Here is a 19451-nt window from a genome sequence, read left to right as displayed (position 1 = left end):
GATATTCAAGAACATAACATCCAAATACTTCAACAAAATAGTCTCACACCAAATTCGAAATTACAGTAAGACTGAACAATATTGTTCAACACCCACTTCCACTAGCACCTCCAAATATAACAGCTCAATCTTTACCTCCCCCATTCATAACAACAGAAAAAACATATAAGTACGATAGATATACTAAAAAGACAATTGGATATATAACTTTTTACAACCCATATTCAGGACTATCATACACATGTAGAATTTAAAGATTTTCACATTTCACCACTTTTTTTTCTAATTTTTTCCGAACAAAATCAAAATCCATCTCCTCGCACATGAACCCAGGATTTATTAGTAACACAGTACGATTGAAAAGAAAACGAACAAAAAACACTACATAAATATGCTATAAATCAAGTAACACAAGGCGAATCCGAACCACCAGCAAACGAAACTACGAACATAAGAGCCACATTATACTCAAAAGCCCGAGCTACCACACTCACCGGCTATAAATTCATAGCGACATTTTCCGAAAAGAAAGTACATTGTTCACAAGTCTCAAATGGAAATAAAAACTGACTTAATCACGGATCTTTCTCTGAGAGCAGTATAGATAGAAATTTACATCTACAACCCGAAGATTGTAAAAATGAACTGCTGAGATTAAATTTAACATCAAATAAAAACTCAAACGGAAAATTAGTAAAATTTCAATTTTTCCAGGACTCTGCACACCAAGCAGAACTTGAAAGATACCAAGAACATATAAGATTAGACAAAAATACCCATTCAATGGCGCACACGGAAGAATAACTTATGATCTTCACGATAATTATTGGATACCACACATTGGAATAAATAACCCTTCAAACTGTAAAGCAGACACAAAAAACAAAGGATACTAAGAAATAATGTTTTTTGATTGAAAAATACAACTTGAAAAAGTACAACTCACACGCGATTTAAATGATAACACTAAATTTAACCAAGGAATCGGACTACCTTGCAAAAATGATCAAGGTTACTGTGATCCTACTACTAGGACACAAGCAACCATTGTCTGGTTTCCGGAAGACACTTGTACAGCATTTCAAAAATTCCCGCTAGAATGATAAAATTTCATCAAAAATGTTTTATCGAGTCATTATCGTTTGAAGATTTAAACCAAGACCAAATAAGACAAACAAATCATAGATTTAGAAACATCCATAATGTAGAAAACAACTTAACACGTTTTCGAATTTATCAAGAAACAGAACTTGCATGTAAATATAGAAACCCACTCTATAAAACACAATATTCGAAATACTTGTCGAATACGAACAAGGTTTCGATATGAACACTGGAGAAATAATACAGGATCCCCACGCAACACATCATCTTCTGAATGAAGGAACGTCATTTTTCCCAGTAAACCTTTTCAGATACGCAGGAAACACTCGTGGAAAAATAAAACCACAAGACACAGAAAGTACACGACTACAAAAACTATCACTAATGAACAATACATATTTTGGCGCAACTCATCATGATATCTACTTAGACATGAGATTAAACTACACAACTAGTATAATTTTTCAAGAAATTTCACTTTCAGAATTAGAAACATTACATCAACTATGTGAACTAGAAAGAACACAAATTTTACAATCACTAGCACTAGGGGTTCTAAATATTCAGGATATTTATTATCAGGAATTAGATCAAACTTCCTTGACTATGAGGGAAACAATTTATGGTTTTATACTTGCACCTAAAAAGTATCACCTTCTTATGTTTTTGAAGATAAACGATGTTACAAAAGAATTCCAAAATTCCTTTAAAATAAAGAACATTTTGTTGATACACTTTCAAGAAGAAAATATTTTTGGGATACAGCAGTCCCATGTGGATCAAAAAATAGCCACAATGTTGTACAATTAAATACCGACGAAAAAAAATACTATCTACTTACACCATATCCCACACTGATGCAATCACTAAAAAAGTTCTCACCCGAAAGTATTAAAGCTATTGCTCATAATCCAAATATCGATCTACAATTGATAGGAATATACTCCAAATCAGATATCCAACATCACATTTGTATACAACAATTTCAAGATCTACTAACACAAATGGACAGTATACAACGACAATCAATAGATCGAAATTTGCGCAAACTTGCAGAAACCGCAGGCTTTTCAGACATTTACACACAAGATTATAGAGGATATTTCAAAGATTTGAAAGACTATATATATTTAAACCGCGAAAAATATAGACCACAAGACATCTCACCAATAAATATTTTTAGCTTCGTAACTTTGAAAAAGGAAATTCTTGCTTTTCTAGGATGGCCCTATTACATCTCAGAAAGATTGACTATATTATATGCAATGTTTAACTATATTTATTTTCTCATTATTGAAAGGAATCTATAACACATGCGCAATACACACACAAGTTAACCGACAAGCAAGCGTAGCACGCAAACTATTTGCAGGATTTTTTGGGAACTTTTTCCACATCAATAAACAAAATACTTTTAGACTTTCAAAAAAAAGAATATAATACAAAACTATCAACAAATCCAAACACACATGATGAATCACAAAATAAAACAAACGTATCATCCACAGCACCACATTTACCAAACCTACACCATAATCATCCATTATCCTTAGTATCACGAAATTTTAGAAATTTGGGACTCACAAACCCCACAAATTTAAGATCTTATTATATACAAAGTCCCGTTCACCATATATTAACACAACATTCTCAAAATGACGATACATATGAGCAAATAATCGAACAGCCCCATACCACTACTTTTCAATCTCAAAATAATCATTTCTTCAGCCCACGTTGAGCAGACAAATTGAATCCCTCCACCGTTCAACTTCCCACCCTGCCAATCTCCAAAACTCAATTCCCATCATTCCACTTTTTGCTTTCCGGTCACCGGATTCACCTCACATTAACACATCATCCGGCATTAATTCTGACGCTAACTCAGATATTACAATTTGTCAAACTATCTCCCAATTTGACAACTTCGATCTAGAAACCCCCGATTAATTTGCAGACTCCGAACCATCCCCTTCATTTTTTTCTCAACCCAGCCCCTTAACCTTCTCAAAACCTCCCTTTCAACCTATCCACTCCCAAACCCTTTGTGTATCCCCCTCTACTCCTTCTCATGTTTCACAAGCAACTCCAACCTACTCATCTTTTACAACTGAACGTTTCACAAACAATTCCTCTGAAAATACCCAAATTTCTGATAAACTAAACTATTTTATAACACTACAACAACAAATACAATACCCTAACACCCTAACTGTTCATCCATTATCATCAATAATAACGTGATCAAACCCACCAATTCCTACACTTTACTCAGACTACACCCTATCACTAGATCAGTCATCCACACCAACACAATCGTCAACTAGTACTAACCGTGCTTATAGAACATTTAAACGAAAATTCCCCAATCAACCGTTTCCATCCAAACCCGGAATTTCCCGAGATTATATAAATCATCCAACCCAAAAAAATACAACTAAATATCTCCAAGAAACCTTACCCTTCTTTCCCCAATATACATATAATCAATCCGACACTAACCCTGAACAACATAACTTTGAAGACGAACATGTATTAATACCCACACTTCAATGGACAGCCTATTATAAATTTACAAACCCCCTTGCTTTACCACTCCTTAACACCTCACAGGAAATCGAAAGAAATAAAAATAGAATTATTCAGACTAACAACAGCACTAACCCCTCGAAAATTCACGCACGTAGGATTTATAAAACTACTAAAAACATTCACCGCACCTCAAGGTAACCAATACTCAATCGAGTATTATGATAACAATATTAGCCGAGCTAAGTAAAATCAATTCCCTGACGACGATAGATTCGCTAAACCACAATTAACAGAAATTTTCTTCATTAAAATACATTATTTATTCACATTTAGCATACTAGACATGAAACATGATCACATCATCTCAAAACAACTATCCGATATTCAAACATATGAATCCTTTTATGAAAAATTTGAAACCTTTTCACTAACCTTTCACTTATTTACACCAAAAGATCGTGATTTGCACTGTTCACACGACATCATGTTACAAACTAAACAAACACTTACCTACACTTACTATCGTTTCATTCAAAATCACTTTGATTTACCCATACCATCACGACAACCCCATCATAGATTTCAATTCATTAACTCCAAATATACATCACCATTTTTTTTTCTTAATTTCACATATTGTATTAAAAATACTAACTTTCAAGGCATCCTTCGAAATTATGATCCCATCACACAAATGTATATATTCTGTGTAATCACTAAAACTTCAACGTAGAAGAATTCCGACCACTAATTGTCTCGCAAGAATATATTCAACCTATAGAAATACCTATTTTAGAATTCATCCACAACACTAAATACAATCACAATATTTATAATCTAATCCAAAACACACCTCATGAATTCTCTGTTGGCACCGAAGAATTAAAAACCAATTGCTTAGGCCAATTAATTTGGCAGCTGCTTCAGGCCAAAAATATCAACCGCATATTAGCAAAACTACTAACCACATCTGATGCTATTCACGATATCTTCCCTGATGGGTTCTTGCCTGACGAATAGTTAAAATGAATTGACTAATTTAAAACTAACTAATCTCAAAAACACAACTAAACACTCTTGATAAAAGTTTTTGTTTTTGTTTTAGTCTTTACATCACAATCATCTGCAAAACAAGAAAAAACAAATAAAAATACAAAATTCCTTTATAAATTATAAACTTTCATTAAACAAAAGCACTAAATGATGCAGTAAAATTTCCTTCTCCCCACAGTAGTAAATAATCTATAAATTATTTTCCCTAATTTAGTAAAATTCAATACGATGAAAATCAATTAATAATTTCAACCCCCACAAAGCAGTAAGGTTTAATATTTAAAGCAGTAAATATATAACAGAAGAGAGCAGTAATAATCTTTTTCAATTGCTTTTTTCTATTCCCTCGCACAAGAATTCTATCCAAACTCGCACAGCTCGCCCACGACGAATTGTTTAAAATAATGAATTCAAATTTTAACTTTCCCTAACAACAACTCAAACAAGCGATAACAAGTTTCCTATTTTTTAACCCGGTTGGAACGGCACTATATAACAATCCAAACTAACCAACGCAGCTTACTAAACACCATAAACCATAAAACTAACAGCATGACTAAGAAAAGACAACCAACGGTACCCAAACCGGATTAAACCAGCTTAAAAACTGGATAATTTATTCCTTTTGAAGACTATTGACAAGTCTAAAAAAAGAAATAATAAAACACCAAAAAGTCGCAGGACAAACCCAAACCAAACAATTTAATTTTTGAAGAAAAGGACACAACTAAAACAACAAAAGGAAAAATCAGTTATAACATAACATAAAACTTTAACAAAAAACAGGACCCAACAAAAAACCAGCATGCAATCATACCCTCACTCCTGGCCTAACCCACAGAAGAGGACGTCCTGAGCATGCTCTATAGCCGGCCTAACCCACCGTGCTACACCCACGCTTTGTGACCACTCCATATTTTTGACATGAGGTACTCAAGGGTGAGGTACTCTTAAAAATAACAGAACTAAAATTAAAATGCTTATGCGATAATAACTAATTGAATTCATAACTAAAAACCAAATGAACAAAAATTTTATAAAATGTAAATTATATAATGCAGTACATAGATCATACACGACCACGAAGACGAGCATCAGGAAACTAGACGAACCCTTTGCATTCAATCTACAGAATGGCTAAACACAACCGACATGCCGCTCGCTCACAATCACAACTCAAAAGAATTTGAAGTACGACTTGACTTCGCAGAAAAGGACTTCATTGGATCAGAGCAATGACAACCTCGATGTTCAAGCACTAAATGATGAAGTAAAAGTTCCTCCTCACAGTAATATATTAATCTATAAAATATTTTCCCTAATGTAGTAAAACTCAATACGATGAAAATCAAATAAAAATTTCAACCCCCACAAAGCAGTAAGATTTAATATTTAAAGCAGTAAATTTATAACAGAAGAGAGCAGTACTAATCTTTTCAATTGCTTTTCTCTATTCACTCGCACAAAAATTCTATCCAAACTCGCACAGCTCGTCCAGGATGAATTGTTTAAAATAATGAATTCAAATTTTAACTTTCCCTAACAACAACTCAAACAAGCGATAACAAGTTTCCTATTTTCTTTTAACACGGTTAGAATGGCACTATATAATAATCCAAACTAACCAACGCAGCTTAATAAACACCATAAACCATAAAACTAACAGCATGACTAAGAAAAGAAAACCAACGGCACTCAAACTGGATAAAACCAGCTTAAGAACTGGATAATTTATTCTTTTGAAGACTATTGACAAGTCTAAAAAAGAAATAATAAGACACCAAAAAGTCGCACGACAAACCCAAACCAAACAATTTAATTTTTGAAGAAAAGGACACAACCAAAACAACAAAAAGAAAAAACCAGTAAAAACATAACACAAAACATTAACACAAAACAGGACCCAACAAAAAACCAGCATGCAATTATAACCTCACTCCTGGCCTAACCCACCAGAAGAGGACGTCCTGAGCATGCTCTATAGCCGGCCTAACCCACCGTGCTACACCCACGCTTTGTGACCACTCCATATTTTGACAAGAGGTACTCAAGGGTGAGGTACTCTTAAAAATAACAGAAATAAAATTAAAACGCTTTTGCGATAATAAATAATTGAGTTCATAGCTAAAAACCAAATTAACAAATTTTTATAAAATGTAAATTAAATAATGCAGTGCATAGATCATACACGACCACAAAGACAAGCATCAAGAAACTAGACGAACCCTTCGCATTCAATCTACAGAATGGCTAAATACAACCGACATGCCGCTCACAATCACAACTCAAAAGGATTTGAAGTACGACTTGACTTCGCAGAAAAGGACTTCGTTGGATCAGACCAATGACCACCTCGATGTTCAAGTATACGTACTGATCCGAGTTACATGGCATTCCCTCCAAACTCAATATTCACGCCATTTCCCAGACAAAAACGAAACACAATCAGTCCTCCGCTGAAGGAGAACGAACAATCATAGCAAACCATTTGGAAATCAGATTGATTTCATTGGCGGTCACAATCATCGTCAAACAACAGCTAACAACTTCATGTCGACGATTCTAGCTTCCTGGAGCTTTCTTCTCCAAGAACGGAACAAGAAATGATGCTCATCAAAAACCAACGATCATCATCCATCCTTCATTACAGATAGAAGTTAAAAGACTCAAAAACTCTGTAAACCCCGGATGGGTGGAACCAGATCTAAACTATATTTTATTATTGGATATTTTATCACTATAAAAAATTTAATAGTAACCAATCATGATCCATCTAACTAATTTAAAAAGTGCTGAAGTTACTTGTAATTTCAGCACCAGAGAGATTTGAATTTAACTTAGAACTTAGTTGCCTCTCCAAGAGACCTACTCGCAATAAACCAGTATACTCTAGATCTATTGAGACTAAAAGAGACTAGCAGATATAAGAGTAAGATTCAAATCGGTATTAGACTAAGAAGTTGCACGAATCTATCCGACCGAAAATAAGATAGCGTGACGAGCAGACGGTGTACCCTATCTAAAATTACTCTATGAGTTAACCAAAGAACCTAACTCACTGCTTATATCCAGGACAAATTCCAACCCGCACGCGAGTCCAACCCGTTAAAGGAAAACACAATAGGATTCACTGGATTTTTATTGTCAGTCTCTATAAAATTCAAAAAGAATTGATTATAATTGATCAAAACCGCATTAAAATGTTACTTTTTTTCGAAACAATAAAAATCATTTTAACATTTTACAATCGATTATACTCGATTATTTTTTGATTTTTTTATCTCAATTTTTATTGAATACAATCCCTCATAATGGATTATAATCCTTTATTATTCAATAATTGTGTCATTGCTTTTTTTCGTTTTTTATTTTTGTTTTGTTTAGTGTGCTTTTCAGTTGCCCGAGTTGACCTTCATAGACCAAAAATGCTAATCATAAAATTCCATAAACTAAATCTATGAAAAAATGCTAATCATACAAATTTCATACATTTTGCTAAAATCGTGTAATTGAATTTTGGAACAACTTTTCTCCTGTTTTGGCATAAAACTCGGTGTATCCTAAAACTTTTTGTCAAAAATTGCTAATCATACAATTTTCATATATGGAAAATGTATGACTAGCAATTTTTTTTGATTGGGACGACAAAAATTTTTCGAAGTATTTTTGAAAATGACCCCCCAAAATTTGTTTTAACTTTTTTTTCAACAGCAAATTAATTTTCGTTCTCGAACAAACATTTTTTGAAAAAAAAAATTGGCATGCAAAAATTTTTTTTTTGTGTGTATAACGTAGTCCTAGATATACTAATATTGGATTTTTTTCCTTTTCTCTTCATAACGTTTGTCAGAAACGCTTAAAACTCCTCTTTCTTTTGTATGCCTTCATCAATGTCTGGTAGTTTAAAAACTCAAATTTTAGAAATAGTCATCTTTTAAAATTTTTGCTAAAAATTAAAAGTTCGTTACGTTCGTTATATTATTTGTGTGAGACAGAATTTAAACATTTCAGGCTGTTTCCAATGCATTTTTATTGCGAGACAGCCTAATCTTTGGTTTCTACGTTTGGGTAACCAAGGTTTATGCCATTTGTGTTCGGTTACGAACACAACCAATAAATTTTGAGAAATTAAAATGTAAAAAATCAATATTTTTGGTTTATGGAAAAATGCTAGTCATATAGTTTCCATATATGGAAAATTACTAATCATAGACCTTTTATGCAATTTTCTGTACTTATGGAATTGCATGAAAAGTGTATGATTAGCATTTTTTTCATATATGAAAAATGTATGACTACTATTTTTGGTCAACCCGGGTGGTTACCGAACTAAAATAATTTGTTATTTTGTGTTTATAGCCAGAGGTGGTTTTAGGTGGGGGGGGGGGTGGGATTTCTCTCTTTGAACTATCTTGAGATATCCGTTTTTGGTGACGGAGCCTAACAACTTTCTAAAGGCGCCTTTGGCGCCAATATGGACTAATTTTGAGGGGGGCGGGGTGGGGGAGCGCGCCAAAAAAACGCGATTTTTAGATCAAAACTTTCCAACTTTTTTATATTTTTTTTTCATAATTTTGCCTGTGGCGCTGAAAATTTGATCAAAATGGGTCTTTCTATTGAGGTAGGAGATCTCATAAAATCAATTTGGTCAACCTAATAAAATGGTCGACAAAATATTCGAAATTTGTTTTGAAAATCCGCCCCCCTCCCCCAAGAAAGTCCTAGATCGGCCCCTGCTTATAGCTCAAACTTACATTAAATTTGATTTTTATTGTATTTTTATGCAGCATAGCTGAATTAGTAATCCATTCTAATTGACTTTTTGTGAGATAAATTTTTGTGAGATTCATAGAAAAAGGTATCATATTCTATTATGATAGATTATAAGAGATTTTCGGAAAAATTTTAATGAATTATAATTGATTATATTTTATTAAAATGTCATCAAAACTGTTATCATGATAATGGATTATAAATCGTTTAAACATCTAAAACTGGCGCTTATAATTAATTATAATTTTGCTAAGAGTACGATTATAATTATAATATGATCGACTATTTTCTCTTTTTATTGAGTGCGGGTAAGCTTTCTAATTCTTTGAATTGGTCTCTATAATTTCGTCAAAAAATTGCATTGAAAAGTTTGAACTTGTTTGTTTTTCTCCCTCAACAGCCAATGTCAAATAGTATGAGTTCCGAAAAATCCGGTGATCTATATTAGCAAAGGTATTAGCCTTAACTTTACCGGGATCTTGTTAACGATTCCCCCCCCCCCCTATTTCGATTTTCAGAAATTCAACTTTGGCGGCCACATTTTCAATAGCTTAAAACAATTTTCAGAAATTATAGATAAATAAATGTTTTTTTACGTATGTAATATATAAAAAGAGAATACGAACGCGCGAAAATGAAAACCCAATTAGTGGTTGACATTTTTGAAATGCATAATTTATACAGAAATGGTTGTCAAAAAATACATGCAAAAGGAACGGGGGAAATAGTTAACAGCGTCCAAAAAGAGGGGGAGAAATAGTTAACAAGATCCCTTCACAGTTTTAGATCACTTCTTTGATGACGCCTACATAAAAATTGTCGCTGAATCAGTTTTTGAATATTTTTGATAATTATTTAGTTTGTTTTAATGCTCAGCGATCAGTTGCGACAAAAACATTTATAATTATACACATTTTACATATTATGACGTGATTATGTTTACCCACTTTTTGAATCAGAGTCAGAGTGTGCAACAATTACTGCAAGTTCATTCTAGCCAAAATGTATTTGGTTCAACTGAATTTTCAAATCTTGCGTGGTTTTTTCTGTGCAACCCTTAGATTGTAATATTCAATACATACCCCTGAGTTTATAGTTTGCGGTAACTTAGAGTCTGTCAACCTTTTTGTAGCTTGATTTATGGATGATTTATAGATACCAATCTGTCCCGCACCGGAGTTCCATGGATAATAATCGATTATACTGGGAAAATGTTGTCTAAAATGTTGTCATTATAATCCATTATAGTCCATTATAATCAATTTTTTTTTCTCCAATATAATCGATTATTTTGTCAAGAAGTTCCATAATAACCCATTTCATTTCGTTAATTAGGCTAATCTATTTTTTGTTCTATCTATGTCTGAAGAAAAATGCAAGTTTAAAAAGGTAAAATTACTAAGTTTTCCTAAAAACATGCAGTTAAAGCAAAGAATAATTTAAGACATAGAATCAGCATACATTTCGGACATATGAATGAGAATAACATGGTAAATGTGTTCATATTCATATTCTCCCATACTTCTCCAGAACCAGTGACCTCAGCGGGCATCGGGTAGGAGAACCAGTGACCTCAGCGGGGATCGGGTAGGAGAACCAGTGATCTCAGCGGGAATCGGGTAGGAGAACCAGTGACCTCAGCGGGCACCGGGTAGGAGAACTAGTGACCTCAGTGGGCATCGGGAAAGAGAAACAGTGAGGGCAGTTCTGGTTCAACCTTCGGATAATAAAAACAATCAAGGAAGAAGGAAAAACAGACACATGGGCACATGTACAGACACACATAGGGCACACATACAAACACACATGGGGGCACACTTACAGACACACATAGGGGCACACATACAGACATACGTAGGGGCACACATACAGACACACGTAGGGGCACATGTACAGACACACATAAGGGCACACATTCAAACACACATAGGGGCACACACACAGACACACATAGGGGCAGACATACAGACACCCATAGGGGCACACATACAGACACACATAGGGGCACACACACAGACACACATAGGGGCACACATACAGACACACGTACGGGGCACATATACAGACACACATAGGGGCACACATACAGACACATGTAGGGGCACACATACAGACACACATAGGGGCACACATACAAACACATGTAGGGGCACATCTACAGATACACATAGGGTCACGCATACAGACACACGTAGGGGCAATCATACAGACACACGTATGGGCACACATACAGACACACGTAGGGGCACACATACAGACACACGTAGGGGCACACATGCAGACACACATAAGGGCACACATAGGGTCACACAAACAGACACACGTAAGGGCACACATAGGGTCACACATACAGACACACGCAGGGACACACATACAGACACACGTAGGGGCACACACACAGACACACATAGGGCACACATACAAGCACACATAGGGGCACACATAGAGACACAAATAGGGTCACACATACAGACACACATAAGGGTACACATAGGGTCACACATACAGACACACGTAAGGGCACACATAGGGTCACTTATACAGACACAATCAGGGACACGCATACAGACACACATAAGGCCACAAGTACAGCCACACATAGGAGCACACAACAGACACATGTAGGAGCAAATCTACAGACACACATAGGGGCACGCACACAGACACACGTAGGGGCACACATACAGACACACGTAGGGGCACACATACAGACACACGTAGGGGCACACATACAGACACACGTAGGGGCACACAAAAAGACACACTTAGGGGCACACATTCAGACACACATAAGGGCACACATAGGGTCACACATACAGAAACACGTAAGGGCACACAAAGGGTCACACATACAGACACACGTAGGGACACACATAAAGACACACGTAGGGTCACACATACAGACATACATAGGGCACACATACAAACACACATAGGGGCTTACTTACAGACACACATAGGGGCACACATACAGACACACATAAGGGCACACATAGGGTCACATATACAGACACACGTAAGGGCACACATAGGGTCACACATACAGACACACACAGGGGCACGCATACAGACACACATAAGGGCACACATATGGTCCCACATACAGACACACGTAAGGCCACAAGTACGGACACACATAGAGGCACACATACAGACACACGTAGGGGCACAAGTAGGGTCACACATACAGACACACATAAGGGCACATGTACAGACACACACAGGGGCACACATACAGACACACATAGGGGCACACATACAGACACACATAAGGGCACACATAGGGTCACACATACAGACACACGTAAGGGCACACATAGGGTCACACATACAGACACACGTAGGGACACACATACAGACACACGTAGGGGCACACATACAAACACACATAAGGGCACACTTACAGACACACATAGGGGCACAAATACAGACACACATAAGTGCACACATAGGGTCACACATACAGACACACGTAAGGGCACACACAGGGTCACACATACAGACACACACAGGGGCATGCATACAGACACACATAAGGGCACACATAGGGTCCCACATACAGACACACGTAAGGCCACAAGTACAGACACACATAGAGGCACACATACAGACACACGTAGGGGCACAAGTAGGTTCACACATACAGACACACATAAGGGCACATGTACAGACACACATAGGGGCACACATACAGACACACATAGGGGCACACATACAGACACACGTAGGGGCACACGTACATACACACATAGGGGCACACATACAGACACACATAAATGCACACATAGGGTCACATTTACAGACACACGTAAGGGCACATGTACAGACACACATAGGGGCACACATACAGACACACATAGGGCACACATACAGACACACGTAGGGGCACACGTACATACACACATAGGGGCAGACATACAGACACCCATAGGGGCACACATACAGACACACATAGGGGCTCACATACAGACACACATAGGGGCACACATACAGACACACATAGGGGCACACATACAGACACACATAGGGGCACACATACAGACACACGTACGGGGCACATATACAGACACACATAGGGGCACACATACAGACACATGTAGGGGCACACATACAGACACACATAGGGGCACACATACAAACACATGTAGGGGCACATCTACAGATACACATAGGGTCACGCATACAGACACACGTAGGGGCAATCATACAGACACACGTATGGGCACACATACAGACACACGTAGGGGCACACATACAGACACACGTAGGGGCACACATGCAGACACACATAAGGGCACATGTACAGACACTCATAAGGGCACACATTCAAACACACATAGGGGCACACACACAGACACACATAGGGGCAGACATACAGACACCCATAGGGGCACACATACAGACACACATAGGGGCACACATACAGACACACATAGGGGCACACATACAGACACACGTACGGGGCACATATACAGACACACATAGGGGCACACATACAGACACATGTAGGGGCACACATACAGACACACATAGGGGCACACATACAAACACATGTAGGGGCACATCTACAGATACACATAGGGTCACGCATACAGACACACGTAGGGGCAATCATACAGACACACGTATGGGCACACATACAGACACACGTAGGGGCACACATACAGACACACGTAGGGGCACACATGCAGACACACATAAGGGCACACATAGGGTCACACAAACAGACACACGTAAGGGCACACATAGGGTCACACATACAGACACACGCAGGGACACACATACAGACACACGTAGGGGCACACATACAGACACACATAGGGCACACATACAAGCACACATAGGGGCACACATAGAGACACACATAGGGGCACACATACAGACACACATAAGGGCACACATAGGGTCACACATACAGACACACGTAAGGGCACACATAGGGTCACTTATACAGACACAATCAGGGACACGCATACAGACACACATAAGGCCACAAGTACAGCCACACATAGGAGCACACAACAGACACATGTAGGGGCAAATCTACAGACACACATAGGGGCACGCACACAGACACACGTAGGGGCACACATACAGACACACGTAGGGGCACACATACAGACACACGTAGGGGCACACATACAGACACACGTAGGGGCACACAAAAAGACACACTTAGGGGCACACATTCAGACACACATAAGGGCACACATAGGGTCACACATACAGAAACACGTAAGGGCACACAAAGGGTCACACATACAGACACACGTAGGGACACACATAAAGACACACGTAGGGTCACACATACAGACATACATAGGGCACACATACAAACACACATAGGGGCACACTTACAGACACACATAGGGGCACACATACAGACACACATAAGGGCACACATAGGGTCACATATACAGACACACGTAAGGGCACACATTGGGTCACACATACAGACACACACAGGGGCACGCATACAGACACACATAAGGGCACACATATGGTCCCACATACAGACACACGTAAGGCCACAAGTACAGACACACATAGAGGCACACATACAGACACACGTAGGGGCACAAGTAGGGTCACACATACAGACACACATAAGGGCACATGTACAGACACACATAGGGGCACACATACAGACACACATAGGGGCACACATAAAGACACACATAAGGGCACACATAGGGTCACACATACAGACACACGTAAGGGCACACATAGGGTCACACATACAGACACACGTAGGGACACACATACAGACACACGTAGGGGCACACATACAAACACACATAAGGGCACACTTACAGACACACATAGGGGCACAAATACAGACACACATAAGTGCACACATAGGGTCACACATACAGACACACGTAAGGGCACACACAGGGTCACACATACAGACACACACAGGGGCATGCATACAGACACACATAAGGGCACACATAGGGTCCCACATACAGACACACGTAAGGCCACAAGTACAGACACACATAGAGGCACACATACAGACACACGTAGGGGCACAAGTAGGGTCACACATACAGACACACATAAGGGCACATGTACAGACACACATAGGGGCACACATACAGACACACATAGGGGCACACATACAGACACACGTACGGGCACACGTACATACACACATAGGGGCACACATACAGACACACATAAATGCACACATAGGGTCACATTTACAGACACACGTAAGGGCACATGTACAGACACACATAGGGGCACACATACAGACACACATAGGGCACACATACAGACACACGTAGGGGCACACGTACATACACACATAGGGGCACACATACAGACACACATAAAGGCACACATAGGGTCACATTTACAGACACACGTAAGGGCACATGTACAGACACACATAGGGGCACACATACAGACACACATAGGGTCACACATACAGACACACGTGGGGACACACATACAGAAAAACGTAGGGGCACACATACAGACACAGATAGGGCACACATACAGACACACATAGGGGCACACTTACAGACACACATAGGGCACACATACAGACACACAGGAGGGCTAACATAGGGTCACACATACAGACACACGTAAGGGCACACATAGGGTCACACATACAGACACACACAGGGGCACGCATACAGACACACATAAGGGCACACATAGGGTCCCACATACAGACACACGTAAGGGCACATGTACAGACACACATAGGGGCTCACATACAGACACACATAGGGGCACACATACAGACACACATAAGGGCTAACATAGGGTCACACATACAGACACACGTAAGGGCACACATAGTGTCACACATAAAGACACACACAGGAGCAGGCATACAGACACACATAGGGGCACACATAGGGTCACATTTACAGACACACATAAGGGCACATGTACAGACACACATAGGGGCTCACATACAGACACACATAGGGGCACACATACAGACACACGTAGGGGCACACATACAGACACACATAAGGGCACACATAGGGTCACACATACAGACACACGTAAGGGCACACGTAGGGTCACACATACAGACACACGTAGGGGCACACATACAGACACACGTAGGGGCACACATACAGACACAACTAGGGCACACATACAAACACACATAGGGGAACACTTACAGACACACATAGGGTACACATACAGACACACATAAGGGCACACATAGGGTCACACATACAGACACACGTAAGGGCACACATAGTGTCACACATAAAGACACACACAGGAGCAGGCATACATACACACATAGGGGCACACATAGGGTCACATTTACAGACACACGTAAGGGCACATGTACAGACACACATAGGGGCTCACATACAGACACACATAGGGGCACACATACAGACACACGTAGGGGCACACATACAGACACACATAAGGGCACACAAAGGGTCACACATACATACACACATAGGGGCACACATACAGACACACATAAGTGCACACATAGGGTCACATTTACAGACACACTTAAGGGCACAAGTACAGACACACATAGGGGCACACATACAGACACACATAGGGGCACACATACAGACACACGTAGGGGCAAACATACAGACACACATAGGGCACACATACAAACACACATAGGGGCACACTTACAGACACACATAGGGGCACACATACAGACACGCGTAAGGGCACACATAGGGTCACACATACAGACACACGTAAGGGCACACATAGGGTCACACACACAGACACACACAGGGGCAGGCATACAGACACACATAAGGGCACACATAGGGTCACATTTACAGACACACGTAAGGGCTTATGTACAGACACACATAGGGGCACTCATACAGACACACATAGGGGCACACATACAGACACACGTAGGGGCACATATTACAGACACACGTAAGGGCACACGTAGGGTCACACATACATACACACATAGGGGCACACATACAGACACACATAAGTGCACACATAGGGTCACATTTACAGACACACGTAAGGGCAAATGTACAGACACACATAGGGGCACACATACAGACACACATAGGGGCACACATACAGACACACGTAGGGGCACACATACAGACACACATAAGGGCACACATAGGGTCACACATACAGACACACGTAAGGGCACACATAGGGTCACACATACAGACACACGTAGGGACACACATACAGACACACGTAGGGGCACACATACAGACACACATAGGGCACACATACAAACACACATAGGGGCACACTTACAGACACACATAGGGGCACACATACAGACACACATAAGGGCACACATAGGGTCACACATACAGACACACACAGGGGCAGGCATACAGACACACATAAGGGCACACATAGGGTCACACATACAGACACACGTAAGGCCACAAGTACAGACACACATATGGGCACCTATACAGACACACGTAGGGGCACAAATAGGGTCACACATACAGAAACACATAAGGTCACATGTACAGACACACATAGAGGCACACATACAGACACACACAGGGGCACGCATACAGACACACATAAGGGCACACATAGGGTCACACATACAGACACACGTAAGGCCACAAGTACAGACACACATAGGGGCACACATACAGACACACGTACGGGGCACACATACAGACACACGTAGGGGCACATGTACATACACACATAGGGGCACACATAAAGACACACATAAGTGCACACATAGGGTCACACTTACAGACACACTTAAGGGCACATGTACAGACACACATAGGAGTACACATACAGACACACATAGGGGCACACATGCAGACACACGTAGGGGCACATGTACAGACACACGTAGGGGCACACATACAGACACACACAGGGGCACGCATACAGACACACATAAGGGCACACATAGGGTCACACGTAAGGCCACAAGTACAGATACACATAGGGGCACACGTACAGACACACGTAGGGGCACAAATAGGGTCACACATACAGACACAAATAAGGGCACATGTACAGACACACATAGAGGCACACATACAGACACACATAGGGGCACACATACAGGCACACGTAGGGGCACACATACAGACACACATAGGGGCACACATACAGACACACGTACGGGCACATATACAGACACACATAGGGGCACACATACAGACACAGGTAGGGGCACACATACAGACACACATCAGGGCACATGTACAGACACACATAGGGGCACACATACAGACACACATAGGGGCACACATAGAGGCACACGTAGGGGCACATGTACAGACACACATAGGGGCACTCATACAGACACACGTAGGGGCACACATACAGACACACGTAGGGGCACATGTACAGACACACATAGGGGCACACATACAGACACACATAAGTGCACATATAGGGTCACACTTACAGACACACGTAAGGGCACATGTACAGACACACATAGGGGCACACATACAGACACACATAGGGGCACACATGCAGACACACGTAGGGGCACATGTACAGACACATGTAGGGGCACACATACAGACACACACAGGGGCACGCATACAGACACACATAAGTGCACATATAGGGTCACACTTACAGACACACGTAAGGGCACATGTACAGACACACATAGGGGCACACATACAGACACACATAGGGGCACACATGCAGACACACATAGGGGCACACATACAGACACACGTAGGGGCACAAATAGGGTCACACATACAGACACACATAAGGGCACATGTACAGACACACATAGGGGCACACATACAGACACCCATAGGGGCACACATACAGACACACATAGGGGCACACATACAGACACACATAGGGGCACACATACAGACACACATAGGGGCACACATACAGACACACATAAGGGCACATGTACAGACACACATAGGGGCACACATACAGACACACATAGGGGCACACATACAGACACACGTAGGGGCACACATACAGACACACATAAGGGCACATGTACCGACACACATAGGGGC

The 19451-nt window shown here is 40.2% G+C and overlaps 2 protein-coding genes across 2 annotated transcripts; both read right to left on the bottom strand.

The window, feature by feature from the left end:
* Window positions 1-12353: 12353 nt before the first annotated feature.
* On the bottom strand, window positions 12354-13331 carry LOC134851908 (keratin-associated protein 10-5-like). Its single transcript, XM_063868183.1, has one exon. It carries the CDS (start codon window positions 13329-13331, stop codon window positions 12354-12356), a length of 978 nt encoding a protein of 325 aa, XP_063724253.1.
* A 1432-nt stretch (window positions 13332-14763) lies between these two features.
* Window positions 14764-15741, bottom strand: LOC134851907 (keratin-associated protein 10-8-like). Its single transcript, XM_063868181.1, has one exon. The coding sequence runs from the start codon at window positions 15739-15741 to the stop codon at window positions 14764-14766; it is 978 nt and encodes a 325-aa protein (XP_063724251.1).
* Between the last annotated feature and the right edge of the window lie 3710 nt (window positions 15742-19451).

The sequence above is a fragment of the Symsagittifera roscoffensis genome, chromosome 7, assembly GCF_963678635.1.
Source record: "Symsagittifera roscoffensis chromosome 7, txSymRosc1.1, whole genome shotgun sequence".
Lineage (NCBI taxonomy): Eukaryota > Metazoa > Xenacoelomorpha > Acoela > Convolutidae > Symsagittifera > Symsagittifera roscoffensis.
Note: the sequence above shows the minus strand (reverse complement) of the source record. Positions and strands in the feature narration are given on the sequence as shown.